Source organism: Moschus berezovskii, chromosome 8 (assembly GCF_049115385.1).
Source record: "Moschus berezovskii isolate FMDL1 chromosome 8, NW_MosBer_1.0, whole genome shotgun sequence".
Taxonomy (NCBI): Eukaryota; Metazoa; Chordata; class Mammalia; order Artiodactyla; family Moschidae; genus Moschus; species Moschus berezovskii.
Window position 1 is genome coordinate 93643737 of NC_142467.1, and position 12641 is coordinate 93656377.

The following is a 12641-nucleotide window of genomic DNA, read 5'->3' on the forward strand; positions in this document are numbered from 1 at the left end:
TGCAAGTGTGATGGGCTCTGTGAGGGGGGTGCTTGACGAGGCTTAGGCTCCTGGCAGTCAGCAGCTCTCCCAGCATTGCCCGGGCCCTGGGGAGCAGGATCAGGGGGACTGCACCTCCATGGCCCCACCTTCCTGTGTGCAGCCCACCTCCCAGGGTGCCTCGAGGACTCAAGGAAAGCATGGCTGGAAAGAAAGCCTGTCCAGTGGCTGCCAACCCAGCTCCCGGTTTCCGGTCTGGAGCGTGTGACCAGGACCTGAACACGTGTCAAGCACGTTTTTATTTTGTGGGTGGGGGGTTCGCCATACCATGTAGTTTGTGGGGTCTTAGTTCCCTGTCCAGGGACCCAACCCATACCATCAGCAGTGAAAGCCCAGAGCCCTAATTGCAGGACCTCAGGGGAAGTCCCTCGAGCCCCTTCGGTCCTGTGTTCCCTGGCGTCCCCCCCTTTATTCCTTCATTGGTGGCTTCTGGGCCCAGGGCCTCAGAACATCAGCTCTGGACCCCTGTGATCAGCCGTGATCCGCGGTGCTGCTGGCAGGTGGGCTGCATCGGGAGGGGACATGTACTCACTGCCCCCACCACCTGCACTATCTGGCCCTCAGTTGCGGCAGTTGCTTCAGCTTTGCCTTCACAAAGCCTCTTGGCCTCCCCGAAAGGTCAGCGGAGGCGGCAGGGTCAGCAGAGGCAGCGGGAGCCCACCTCCCCTGGGATGACGGCATTCTGGTATGTTCGGGGGTGTGTGCTGTTAGCTGCTAGACGTGTGCTTTCAGAACAAGGACGGAGCTGCCTGGAACCCGGGACGGAGGAGCAGGGCTGCCTGCTTACTGGTGGCTAGAGGACCCCGACTTGGGTGGAAGGTCTCCAGAGTTTATAAAAAATAAAATGGCCCTGGTTGGGGTGCCGAGTAGAGAACTTTCTAGGCAGGCACCATACCCTTTCTTGAACGCTTGCTCGAGATCTTCAGGCTAAGACCCACCACCAGGGGTCTTAGCTGCCTGGGGTTCTTTGGCCAGAAGGACCAGCCAAGCTCGTGCTCAGGGAGGCAAGTGGGTGGTACAGACAGGCCTGGTGTCGGGTGCATGGTGTGATGGAACTCCAGGACCCAGAGCTTCAGGGGCTTGGAGCTGGTTCCGGGCAGGGGAGGGGCTCCTACAGCGGCTGCCCGTCGGCGGGCAGAGCGAAGGGCCCCACCAGCCAGCCAAGTGGAGGGCCTTGCTGCACGCTCTGCAGCACCTGCTCCAGGCCCCGCCACGCCTGGCCCACACCCTGGCGGCTCTCAGCCAGCTGCTTGACTGGCAGCTCTGCCACCGTGGCGGCCGAGGAGACCACGCCGTAGAGCTCACAGATGCTGTGCCGAGCCTGCTGGAGCCGCCACTGAAGCTCTGTGGGCAGGCCCTGGAGGCCGGAGGCCAGGCGGCTGTAGGCCACATGGAGCTGCTGGACGAGGTCGCAGGCCCTGGATAGAGCCCCAGTGGCCGGCACCTGTGCACAGAAGGAGTGAGGTGAGTGGGGCTGGAGGCAAGGGGCGGGCCCGCCAGCCTCTCACTGGTATGCACGCACCTCCCCAGCAGCCGCTTCCTCTGTGTGGCTGCTCACATCCCCAATCGGAGCCTGCTGGACCTCCTCGATCTAGGAAAAAAAGACCCCAGTGCAAATGTGATGGCTTCTCAGCGGGGACCCCGTCTGACACACACAGAAGGGTGGCCCTCCCCAGCCCAGCGTCTCATGTCACTCTTTCCCATGGCGTGGGGGAGGGCTTTGGAGCCAGAGGGTGGTGCGGCAAGAGGCAATAATTCTGGTGCCTGTGAGGTCATCAGGCACTCAGAGAGCAGGATGGCAGCAGCACTGTCACCCCAGCTCAGCACACCCCCACCCCCACCCCCAACATCTCCCAGAGGCCTTGAAACCAAGCTCCTCAGCATGGCTGCCTGGCCAGCTCCAGGAACCTGTGTCCTCCCCTTCTGCTAACCTCCCATGGTGCTCTGTTCCAGCCACACTGGCCCCTTGTCCCCGAGCATGTCCGGCGTGCTGCTGCCCCAGGGCCTTTGCACATGCCACCCACTCAGCCTGGAATATGCTTCCTCTCTCCCAGTGCGGGGGCCCCAGGCCCTCTCCATCAGATCTCTGTTTCCCTCCTCAGAGGCTATCGCTGTCCAGTTATGAATTTCTGTGTTGATTTCCCCTCTTGGGTTGGCGCTCTGTCATGACCGTTTCCTCCCTGTATTTTGGGTCCCTGGTACATGGGAAGCCCCTACCCCCATTGACTAATCTTTCTTGTCATCCTGAGACCTCAGCAAGTGGACTAAATATGCACTTCAACTTTCCCTCCCCTTCCCAGCCCTCGCCCCAGCAGTCGACTCCATCAGGGGGCTCCTGCTCACTCCTGCTCATCTGCAGGTTACCCTGTCAAAGACTAGGCCATAATGTCCACCACCCACCTACCCAGGGCAATTCCAAGTGTCTCCTGCTGAAAGTCTCCAAGACCTTAGAGGGTCTTGGCTCTCTCACTTCCCATGTCTAACCTGGCTGCTCTGCTCTGGAAATACATCTAGAACCCAGCTCCTCAAACCTCCTCACTCATCTCCCATCTACATTCCTGGACTCCTGTGGCCTGTCCTTCCCACAGGAGCCAGAGTGATCCACCTCAGTAAAGCCTCTGTTGGATCAGGCCATCTTCAGTTTGCAGTCCTGGGCACTGTGGGGTATGGAGCAGCCTCCCTCACCCCACCCACTCTATGCCAAGAGTCCTGCCAAGTGACCACCACTGACGTTCCCAGGCTTGGCCCAGTGTTCTCTGGGGATAGGACTGCCCCGTTGAGACCCTCTGGGCTGGAGCAGTGGTCCTTAGATGTGGTTCACCACAGACCCCTGGGTGCTGATTGGAAACATAGGCACCAGAGTGCATCTTAGGGATCCTGACTTGAACAGCTTGGCTGGGTTCCTTGCCACCTGAGTAGGTGGGACTGCCCAACATTTAAGACCCCTGAGCTTGAGAACCTGGAGGTCCTCAGAGCTGGGGCTCCATCACCTCCTGCATCAACCATGGACTGGATGCCGCTTAACTTCCTACCACAACAGGTCAGCCCCACTGCCCATGAGGAGCTGGCATGAGTGTTGGCAGTGATGCGGGGGAGAAAGCCTGGGCCTGGGGAGTGAGTGGAGCTGGTGAGAGAGCACAACCCTGCTGGCTGGTGCCTGCCTCCACAGGGGCATTCAAGTCACCTTCGAGGAATTTCACTGGTGGTCCAGTGGTTAAGAATCTGCCTGCCAATGCAGGGGACACAGGTTCACTCCCTGACCCGGAAGATGCCACACGCCTCGGAGCAACTAAGCCTGTGTGCTACAGCTAATAAGACCAGGCGCTGGAGCCCACAGGCCACAACCACTGAGCCCACGTACTGCAACTACTGAGCCTGTGCTGTGCAGCAAGAGAAGCCACCAGTGAGAAGCCTGAACAGCACAACTCGAGATAGGCTGCTTGCAGCAATAATGCCAAATTAAAAAAAAAGAGTCACCCTTGATGGGCCCCCTGTCTTGCATCACTGAACTCCACCCAGATTGCATGGGCTCCTTCTACCCTGCCCACCCCTTCACTTTACCCTCCCCACCCCGGGCACCCTTCTGCCCCTCAGAACACACCTAGCCTGTTCTCAGGCCACTGTCTGTCCTTGTCATCCCCACTTACCACAGGATGTGACCCAAACAGACACGCCCCAGCCCCGCTGCGCATTTCTGCATGACTGTCATGTCTCCTTCTCTGCAGCCTCGCTGGCTGCAAGTGTTGCGTCACGTGCCCGTCTCCCCCACCCCCCCGGGAGGCAAGCTCCTTGTGAGTAGGCCCATGACTGAGTGGCCGACGGGCACATGTTGGGTGCTCAGTGCGTGTCCGTCTAGTCCCCAACCCGAAGCTGAGGAACACAACTGGGAAGGGGCAAGGCTCTTACCTCCCTGAAGACATCCTCAAGCTGGGCCAGCGCGTCCCGTGCCTGGAACTCGCTGTGCTGCAGGTGGCTGAGGGCGTGCTCAAAAGCCCGCTGGCGGAAGCCGGGGGCCACGTCACCTAGACGCACAAAGTAGCTGCCCTGGTCGGCCGTGACCTCCCTCTGCCTGGGCTGGGTAGCAAACAGCTGAGCTGAAGGGGAAGATGGGGTTGCTCAGTCCTCACGAGAGGCCCCTCGGATGTCAGGGGCCTGGGGGTGTACAGAGGACTGTGGCCCTGGGAGCTGGGGCTGGGCTGTCCTTACCTTGTTCCTCGGCGCTCATGGGCTGGAAGATCTCTCCCAGCTCCTCCAGCTCATCCCGGAGTGCTGCAAAGCCCTGGGCTCCTTCCTGGCCATGAATGGTGGCCCCGGGAGCAGCATCCACCTTGCCCAGGGTGGCCTCTTGGCTGAACATGGCCTCAGCTGACAGAGGTCCATTATCGCTGAGCTGAGCCTGAGGGGGGCTTGGGATGGTTTGTTCTCCTTCATCTGGGGCCCTGGAACTGGCAAGTTCAACTGAGGTGGCAGCCTTGGAATCTGGTAACCAGTTTGGGATGATGCCCACCCTAGTGGGCATACTTTCTTGGGCCACGTGCCCCATGCTGCTGAGCTCAGAGGACATGGCACCTTTGGTGCCAGTCAAAACGGTCGTGGTAGTGTCCATGCCAGTCTGGATGGCCTCCTTGCCCACATCCATTGCTCCAGTGATTGAAGTAGACAGAACATCTTTGGTGCCAGTCAAGATGGATGTGGTGGTGTCCATGCCAATCTGGACTGCCTCCTTGCCCACATCCATTGCTCCAGTGATTGAAGTAGAGAGAACATCTTTGGTGCCAGTCAAGATGGATGTGGTAGTATCCACGCCAATCTGGACTGCCTCCTTGGCCACATCCATTGCTCCACTGATTGAAGTAGACAGAACATCTTTGGTGCCAGTCAAGACAGACTTGGTGGTGTCCATGCCAACCTGAACAGCCCCCTTGGCCACACCCATTGCCCCAGTGATTGAAGTAGACACAACATCTTTGGTGCCAGTCAAGATGGACGTGGTGGTGTCCATGCCAACCTGAACAGCCCCCTTGGCCACACCCATTGCCCCAGTGATTGAAGTAGACACAATATCTTTGGTGCCAGTCAGAACAGTCTTGGTGGTGTCCATGCCAGTCTGGACGGCCCCTTTGGCCACACCCATGGCTCCAGTGAGCCCAGTAGACACTGCATCTTTGGTACCTGTCAGGATAGTCTTGGTGGTGTCCATGCCAGTCTGGATGGCCCCCTTGGCTACACCCATTGCTCCAGTGAGTCCAGTGGACACAATGTCTTTGCTACCAGTCAAGATGGTTTTGGTGGTGTCCATGCCAGTCTGGACGGCCCCCTTGGCCACACCCATTGCTCCAGTGAGCCCAGAGGACACGGTGTCTTTGGTGCCAGTCAGAACAGTCTTAGTGGTATCCATGCCAGTCTGGACGGCTCCCTTGGCCACACCCATTGCTCCAGTGAGCCCAGTGGACACGGTGTCTTTGGTGCCAGTCAGGACAGTCTTGGTGGTGTCCATGCCAGTCTGGATGGCCCCCTTGGCCACTCCCATGGCTCCAGTGAGTCCAGTGGACATGGTGTCTTTGGTGCCAGTCAAGACGGTTTTGGTGGTGTCCATGCCAGTCTGGACGGCTCCCTTGGCCACTCCCATGGCTCCAGTGAGTCCAATGGACATGGTGTCTTTGGTGCCAGTCAAGACGGTTTTGGTGGTGTCCATGCCAGTCTGGACGGCCCCCTTGGCCACACCCATTGCTCCAGTGAGCCCAGAGGACACGGTGTCTTTGGTGCCAGTCAGAACAGTCTTGGTGGTATCCATGCCAGTCTGGACGGCTCCCTTGGCCACACCCATTGCTCCAGTGAGCCCAGTGGACACGGTGTCTTTGGTGCCAGTCAGGACAGTCTTGGTGGTATCCATGCCAGTCTGGACGGCTCCCTTGGCCACACCCATTGCTCCAGTGAGCCCAGTGGACATGGTGTCCTTGGCACCAGTCAAGACAGTCTTGGTGGTGTCCATGCCAGTCTGGACTGTGCCCTTGGCCATGTTCACTGCAGCAGTGAGCCCAGTGGACACTGAGTCTTTGGTGCCAGTCAGGACAGTCTTGGTGGTGTCCATGCCAGTCTGGATGGCCCCCTTGGCCACTCCCATGGCTCCAGTGAGTCCAGTGGACATGGTGTCTTTGGTGCCAGTCAAGACGGTTTTGGTGGTGTCCATGCCAGTCTGGACGGCTCCCTTGGCCACTCCCATGGCTCCAGTGAGCCCAGTGGACATGGTGTCCTTGGCACCAGTCAAGACAGTCTTGGTGGTGTCCATGCCAGTCTGGACTGTGCCCTTGGCCATGTTCACTGCAGCAGTGAGCCCAGTGGACACTGAGTCTTTGGTGCCAGTCAGGACAGTCTTGGTGGTGTCCATGCCAGTCTGGATGGCCCCCTTGGCCACTCCCATGGCTCCAGTGAGTCCAGTGGACATGGTGTCTTTGGTGCCAGTCAAGACGGTTTTGGTGGTGTCCATGCCAGTCTGGACGGCTCCCTTGGCCACTCCCATGGCTCCAGTGAGCCCAGTGGACATGGTGTCCTTGGCACCAGTCAAGACAGTCTTGGTGGTGTCCATGCCAGTCTGGACTGTGCCCTTGGCCATGTTCACTGCAGCAGTGAGCCCAGTGGACACTGAGTCTTTGGTGCCAGTCAGGACAGTCTTGGTGGTGTCCATGCCAGTCTGGACGGCCCCCTTGGCCACACCCATTGCTCCAGTGAGCCCAGTGGACATGGTGTCCTTGGCACCAGTCAAGACAGTCTTGGTGGTGTCCATGCCAGTCTGGACGGCCCCCTTGGCCACTCCCATGGCTCCAGTGAGCCCAGTGGACACGGTGTCTTTGGTGCCAGTCAGAACAGTCTTGGTGGTGTCCATGCCAGTCTGGACGGCTCCCTTGGCCACCCCCATGGCTCCAGTGAGCCCAGTGGACATGGTGTCCTTGGCACCAGTCAAGACGGTTTTGGTGGTGTCCATGCCAGTCTGGACGGCCCCCTTGGCCACACTCATTGCTCCAGTGAGTCCAGTGGACATTGTGTCTTTAGTACCAGTCAAAATGGTCTTGGTGGTATCCATGCCAGTCTGGACAGCCCCTTTGGCCACACCCATGGCCCCAGTGAGCCCAGTGGACATGGTGTCTTTGGTGCCAGTCAAGACAGTCTTGGTGGTGTCCATGCCAGTCTGGACGGCTCCCTTGGCCACTCCCATGGCCCCAGTGAGCCCAGTGGATACAGTGTCTTTGGTGCCAGTCAAGACAGTCTTGGTGGTGTCCATGCCAGTCTGGACGGCTCCCTTGGCCACTCCCATGGCTCCAGTGAGTCCAGTGGATACAGTGTCTTTGGTGCCAGTCAAGACAGTCTTGGTGGTGTCCATGCCAGTCTGGATGGCCCCCTTGGCCACACTCATTGCTCCAGTGAGCCCAGTGGACACTGAGTCTTTGGTACCAGTCAAGATGGTCTTAGTGGTGTCCATGCCAGTCTGGACAGCTCCCTTGGCCATACCCATTGCTCCAGTGAGCCCAGAGGAGACAACATCTTTGGTGCCAGTCAAAACAGTTTTGGTGGTGTCCAGGCCAGTCTGGACTGTGCCCTTGGCCATGTTCACTGCTCCAGTGAGTCCAGTGGACACAACATCTTTGGTGCCAGTCAAGACAGTCTTGGTGGTGTCCATGCCAGTCTGGACTGTGCCTTTGGCCATGTTCACTGCCCCAGTGAGTCCAGTGGACACAACATCTTTGCTGCCTGTTACTACTGTCTTGGTGGTGTCTACACCGGTCTGTAGGGCCCCTTTGGCCACACCCACTGCCCCAGTTGCCCCACTGGCCACAGCATCTTTGGTGACTGTTAGTGTGGATTGGGTCATCCCCAGGCCTCCCTGGACCACACCTTTAGCCGTGTCCATGATGCTAGCCATCCCTGTGGAGAGAGCATCCTTGGTCCTGGCCATCTGGGAGGACACCTGATCCTTCGTCCCGGAGATCATCTGACAAGACAAGAGACTCGTGATGAAGCAGGGTTGAAAGACACCTCTCCTCCCCACCCCAGATTTCCTCCTGCCCCCAATCCTTGACATGCCCAGAGGAGTGGGACTTGCTCCCTGGAGACCCAGCCAGCTCACCTTTTACCCCAACATACCGCCTACCCTGGCTCCCAGGACACAGTCCATCAAGCTCCATCGCAGAGCCACGTGGTGCCCAGATGTGGGAGACCCTGACTGTTGACAGCTATGCCCCAGCACCCTCTTTGCCCAATATCCCTTAGCCTGGGCTCAGCAAGTCTTAGAATTACATGTTTTGTTCATCTTGGCTAATCTTGGTTTACATCAAATTTTGAGCCTGGTGACCCCATCACAGAGAGAAATTTGAGGTGACCAAATGCTCGTTAACATGAATATACTCAAGTAAAAGAAGGGGATCCACGTTTAGAAAAGTGATAACTGGGAATTTCCCTTGTGGTCCAGTGGCTAAGACTCCGCACTCCCAATGCAGATGGCCCAGGTTCGATCCCTGATCAGGGAACTAGATCCCTGTGCTGCAACGAAGATCAAAGACCCCTTGTGCAGCAACTAAGATCTAGTGCAGCCAAATAAGTACTATTTTTAAAGTAATAACCAGAAAGCACAGGGCCAAGTGTTGGGTCTGAGCCATAGGAACCAAGTTGATAACTTGGTATGTCATTTTTTAAAAATTTATTTGTTTTTGGCTGTGCTGGGTCTGTGTCGCTGAGTGGGTTTTTCTCTAGTTGTGGCAAGTGGAGGCTGCATTCTAGTTGCGGTGTGGGCTTCTCATTGCAGGGGTTTCTCTTGTTGCAGAGCACAGGCTTTAGAGCACAGGCTCGGTAATTGTGGAGTATGGGCTCAGTTGCTCGAAGGCATGTGGGATCTTCCAAATCAGGGATCGAACCCTAGTCTCCTGCATTGGCAGGCAGATTCTTTGCCACTGAGCCACCAGGGAAACCCTGTAGCACAGGGCAGTTTCTGCTAGTTCTTCCAAACTGCTGAAGGGTTGTGATGGCCTCAGGATGGCTACCACTCAGCTTCAACCAGGAGTGTGCTGTTTCCAATTCAGGTGTTCCTAAACCTGAATAATCCTGCCTCGGTGATCCTAACACTGGGCAATGTCTCGGGACATCTGTGGTAGTCATGACTTCAGAGAAAGTGTGCTCCTGGCATCGAGGGGGTGGGTATCAGGAATGCTGCTAAACACCCCACAATGCCCGACACCCCTCCACAGAGGATGATCTGACTCTGAATTAGCCATAATAGCGAAGTTGAAAAGCCCTGAAATAGTCTCACCACCTGCCCTTCTGCACTTAACATCGTCTCAAGTGGTACCTTGCCTGCAGAGACCTGGGTTCAAATCCCAGCTCTCTCCCGTACTTGCTGTGTGACCTCTGGCAAGCCACATCCCCTCTCTGAGCCTCATCTGGGAAATGGTGATTAAGACAGCAACTCCATTAAAGACTGGTAAAAAAAAAAAGGAGTCAAGGTCCCTGACCAACTTTGCAGGTAGCAGACGCTCCATTAATGCAAGTGAAGAGGGATGCAGGGGAGGAGTGAAAAAATGGGTAGAGGGGCCCTAAGCTGCCAGCGTCTGGTTTAATTTGGGCCAGAGGGCAAACCAAGCAGTACTCTGCCCTCCGAGGAGCTCAGATATGGCCAAGCTGAGGGCAGAGGGGAATCAAAGAAGACTCTAGAGTGGGATGTGTGCTGAGTGCAAGGTTTGGATTGAAGCTCTGCCACCCTGCTGTGGCCCTCAGTGGTCTTACATCAGCCACTCTGCTTGCCCTGACCTTGGGGACAAGGTTACATGGGCAGTTCCCATTCATCCAGGACCAAGGGTGGATGCAGTGTTGGCCATTGTTTGGCGTCTGACTGCCCAAGGTTCACATCCCAAGCTACCTTGTCTTCCTGTGTGACTTTTGACAAATGGCTTGGCTTCTCTGTGTTTCAGCTTTTATGTGGGGTACCCCTGCCTTGCCCTGTTGCAGTGGGGAGGATTAACTATTAAACAGCACATGTAAAACACTTAGCCCAGAGCCTGACATGTGGTGAGCGCATTGCCACTGTTTCGGTCATATTGTCCTAGGTACAGCCAGGGTGGGAGTTGGCGGGGAGTGGGGCATCTATAGACTGGATGGTGCCAGGGAGTACTGCACCCATTTCACAGATGCAGAGATAGAGGCTCCAAGGGGAAGACTGGCCTGTCGCCCCACAGCAGTAGACACAGGGGTGTCTGCTTTTTCCTTGGCCTATGACAACCCTCCGGATGGCAGGGGCCAAAACATCCAGGGAAGAGGTACCCCAAAGGGAGGCAAGGCCATCAGACCAGGCTCTGCTAGCCCCTCTCACCTTGTCTGAAGGCAGCAGCATCTTCTCTAACCCCCTGGCCGTCTGCTCCGGGTCAGCGGGTGCTGGGGGGACAAGAGCCAGTGAGGCAACCCAGGGAGGGATGCGGGCTAGCATCAGCCACCCTGGAGCCCATTGCACAATCAGCGGGCACAGTCTGAAAGGTCAGGAATGTCCCAGCTGCCCTGCCGGGGACAACAGAAGGTTACATCCATGGCCATGGGCCTAGCTCAGTCACTGGCCTCACCGGGGGCTCCCTCAACCCCCAGGATCGGCTTCCTGGCACAGGGGTTTCCTAGAGTTCTCTCTGCTGGGGTCCTGGGTGCTGAATGCCCATCAAGGAGGCGACAGGGGTGGGGTGGCCCCAGGGAAAGGAGTTGGGGCACTGCCTTGCCGCGCCTGACTACAGCTGGCAGCTGCCTGCCCAGCCTGGATATACAGAGCAGAAGTCAGCTGCTTGGGGCTCTGGGCCCAGAGCTGCCACCTCAGCCTGCACTCCCTGCTCCAGCCCCTCTTCAGGCCCTGGGGCTAGGGCTGCCCTGAGCACTCTGGCTGAGCAACTGGAGGCTGTGTGACCCCAGGGAAGCCGCTGTCCCCCTCTGAAACCAGGATCAAAATCTCAGATGAGCTTAGACCTGTGGAACGTCCACGGTACATCAGAAATGGGGTGATGGAAGACGGAGGGGGTGTTGAGAACATGGGAGCACGGCTGTGTCCACGCCCCTATTCTGGCTGACTTGTGCCCCCTCAGGTCACTCATATGGATGCCTTGAGTCCCCACCGGGCACTAAATGAGCATGCCAGCCTTACAGGGTCTATCGAGGTGACACAGGCACGTAAGAAGCGCTCCCAAGGTCAGCAGAAGTCCCTTCTGGGCGCCCCCCCCTCATCCACGGAGCTGTCCACTCACCCTGAGCTTGGGGCTGGGCGGCCTCCTCGGCTGGAGTGCCTGCAGGCTTGGTAGCTGGCTGGGCCTCTCTTGCTGAGCTGTGGGTGTTGGCCACCAGGTTCCGGGCAGCACTGAAGCCGGGCAGGGACCCAAAGAAGCTGCCCAGGGTCTACATGGGGTGCGGTGTGTGTGAGCAGAGCCAGGTGTGGTGGGGCGGGGCAAAAGGCACATCAGACAGCCCTGGGTTCCCAGACCACCCCAGACCCTTGCTCCTGGGTGACCTCAGGAAAGTGTCCCAGCCCCTCTGAGCCTCAGTTTCCTAACCTGAACAATGGGCAGGTTCAGTCTACCTCCCAGGGACAGAGGAAATAATCCTCTGGGTCTCTATAGATCTTTTCCTTTCAGGGCCCACCTCTCACAGATGGGGAAACTGAGGCTCAGAGAGGGGCCGAGGCTGGCCCAAGGTCACACAGCAGGGGAAGAACTGAGGTTTGAGTGCATCCTTCCACCCCTCACCCACCAGCTGGGGACCAGATGGAAGACTGGCCTGATGGCTCTCAGAGGCCTCCCAACCGACCCGGGAAGCCCCTTCAGACCCCAGGACTATGGAGGTCACCTCCCTAAGGTTCCAGGGGCTTCTCAGGGCCCAGCTAGAATCGTTCCCTCCAACGCCTGCCCTCACCTTGCCCTTGGGTTTGGGGGGATCTTGGCCTCCATCTCGAGCAGACATGGTAACCCTCTAGACAGCTGGAAGGAGGTAGAGATGGGGGAGGGGCATGAATGGGGGCTCCCAGGCCTCCTGCCCGACACCCATAACCCCGAGCAGTCCCCCAGCTTCTGCCCAGAGGCCGGCCTCACCCTGGCATTTCTCACCTGGACCGTGTGGGGGTCCCTTGGAGTGATAGGCGGTGCAGCCGGCAGCTGGGCTCTCAGCTCCCAGGCCTTATAGGGTCTGGGGTGGTGCAGGCCGGGCTGGCTGAGGCAGGGAGCCAGTGGGCTGGGGGAGGGCTCTGGGTGGTCACGTGACTCCCTGCCTGCCCGACCGGCCCAGCATGGGCCCAGCGCCCAGCACCTTTCCCCTGCTCCCAGCGCCCAGCAGCCTCTGCCCACGGCACCTGCCCCCACCAGGCTGAGTGATTCACGGGTCGTCCCATACCCTCGAGGCACAGCCCACTTACCCTCTCAGCCTCTGGTGTCCACCTGGGTGATGGGTATGTTCCAGCTGCTTTGCGGGGCCACCTTGCCTTGACCAGTTACCGTCTGTGTGTTTCAACTGCCCCTCCAGATACCTCACCATGGCTCACAAGGACTTGCGTCCTCCCTTTCCCCCTCCCTCATCGCACTTCAACCACACAGGCCTCC

General features: G+C 58.1%; 1 protein-coding gene across 2 annotated transcripts; it reads right to left on the reverse strand.

Moving 5' to 3' along the window:
- Positions 1–259: 259 nt before the first annotated feature.
- PLIN4 (perilipin 4) lies at positions 260–12281 on the reverse strand. Of its 2 annotated transcripts, XM_055429851.2 has the most exons (8): positions 12153–12281; positions 11962–12026; positions 11301–11448; positions 10394–10455; positions 4246–8026; positions 3946–4133; positions 1562–1630; positions 260–1483 (listed from the first exon to the last, which is right to left on the reverse strand). In XM_055429851.2, exons 2-8 carry the CDS (start codon positions 12007–12009, stop codon positions 1151–1153), a joined length of 4629 nt encoding a protein of 1542 aa, XP_055285826.2. In that variant the 5' UTR covers positions 12010–12026; positions 12153–12281; the 3' UTR covers positions 260–1150. The 2 variants fall into 2 exon arrangements, with proteins under 2 accessions (XP_055285826.2, XP_055285828.2); XM_055429853.2 differs by lacking the exon at positions 12153–12281 and having other exon boundaries at positions 11962–12141.
- Positions 12282–12641: the final 360 nt, after the last annotated feature.

What these genes read in the sequence shown, in the direction of transcription:
- PLIN4 (XM_055429851.2), bottom strand. Translation starts at nt 12,009, where the DNA reads ATGTCTGCTCGAGATGGAGGCCAAGATCCCCCCAAACCCAAGGGCAAG. An exon ending in CCCCCAAACCCAAGGGCAAG is followed by an intron (nt 11,449 to 11,961) that starts GTGAGGGCAGGC and finishes CACCCCATGTAG; the next exon opens with ACCCTGGGCAGCTTCTTTGG. An exon ending in TGCTGCTGCCTTCAGACAAG is followed by an intron (nt 8,027 to 10,393) that starts GTGAGAGGGGCT and finishes TTGTCTTGTCAG; the next exon opens with ATGATCTCCGGGACGAAGGA.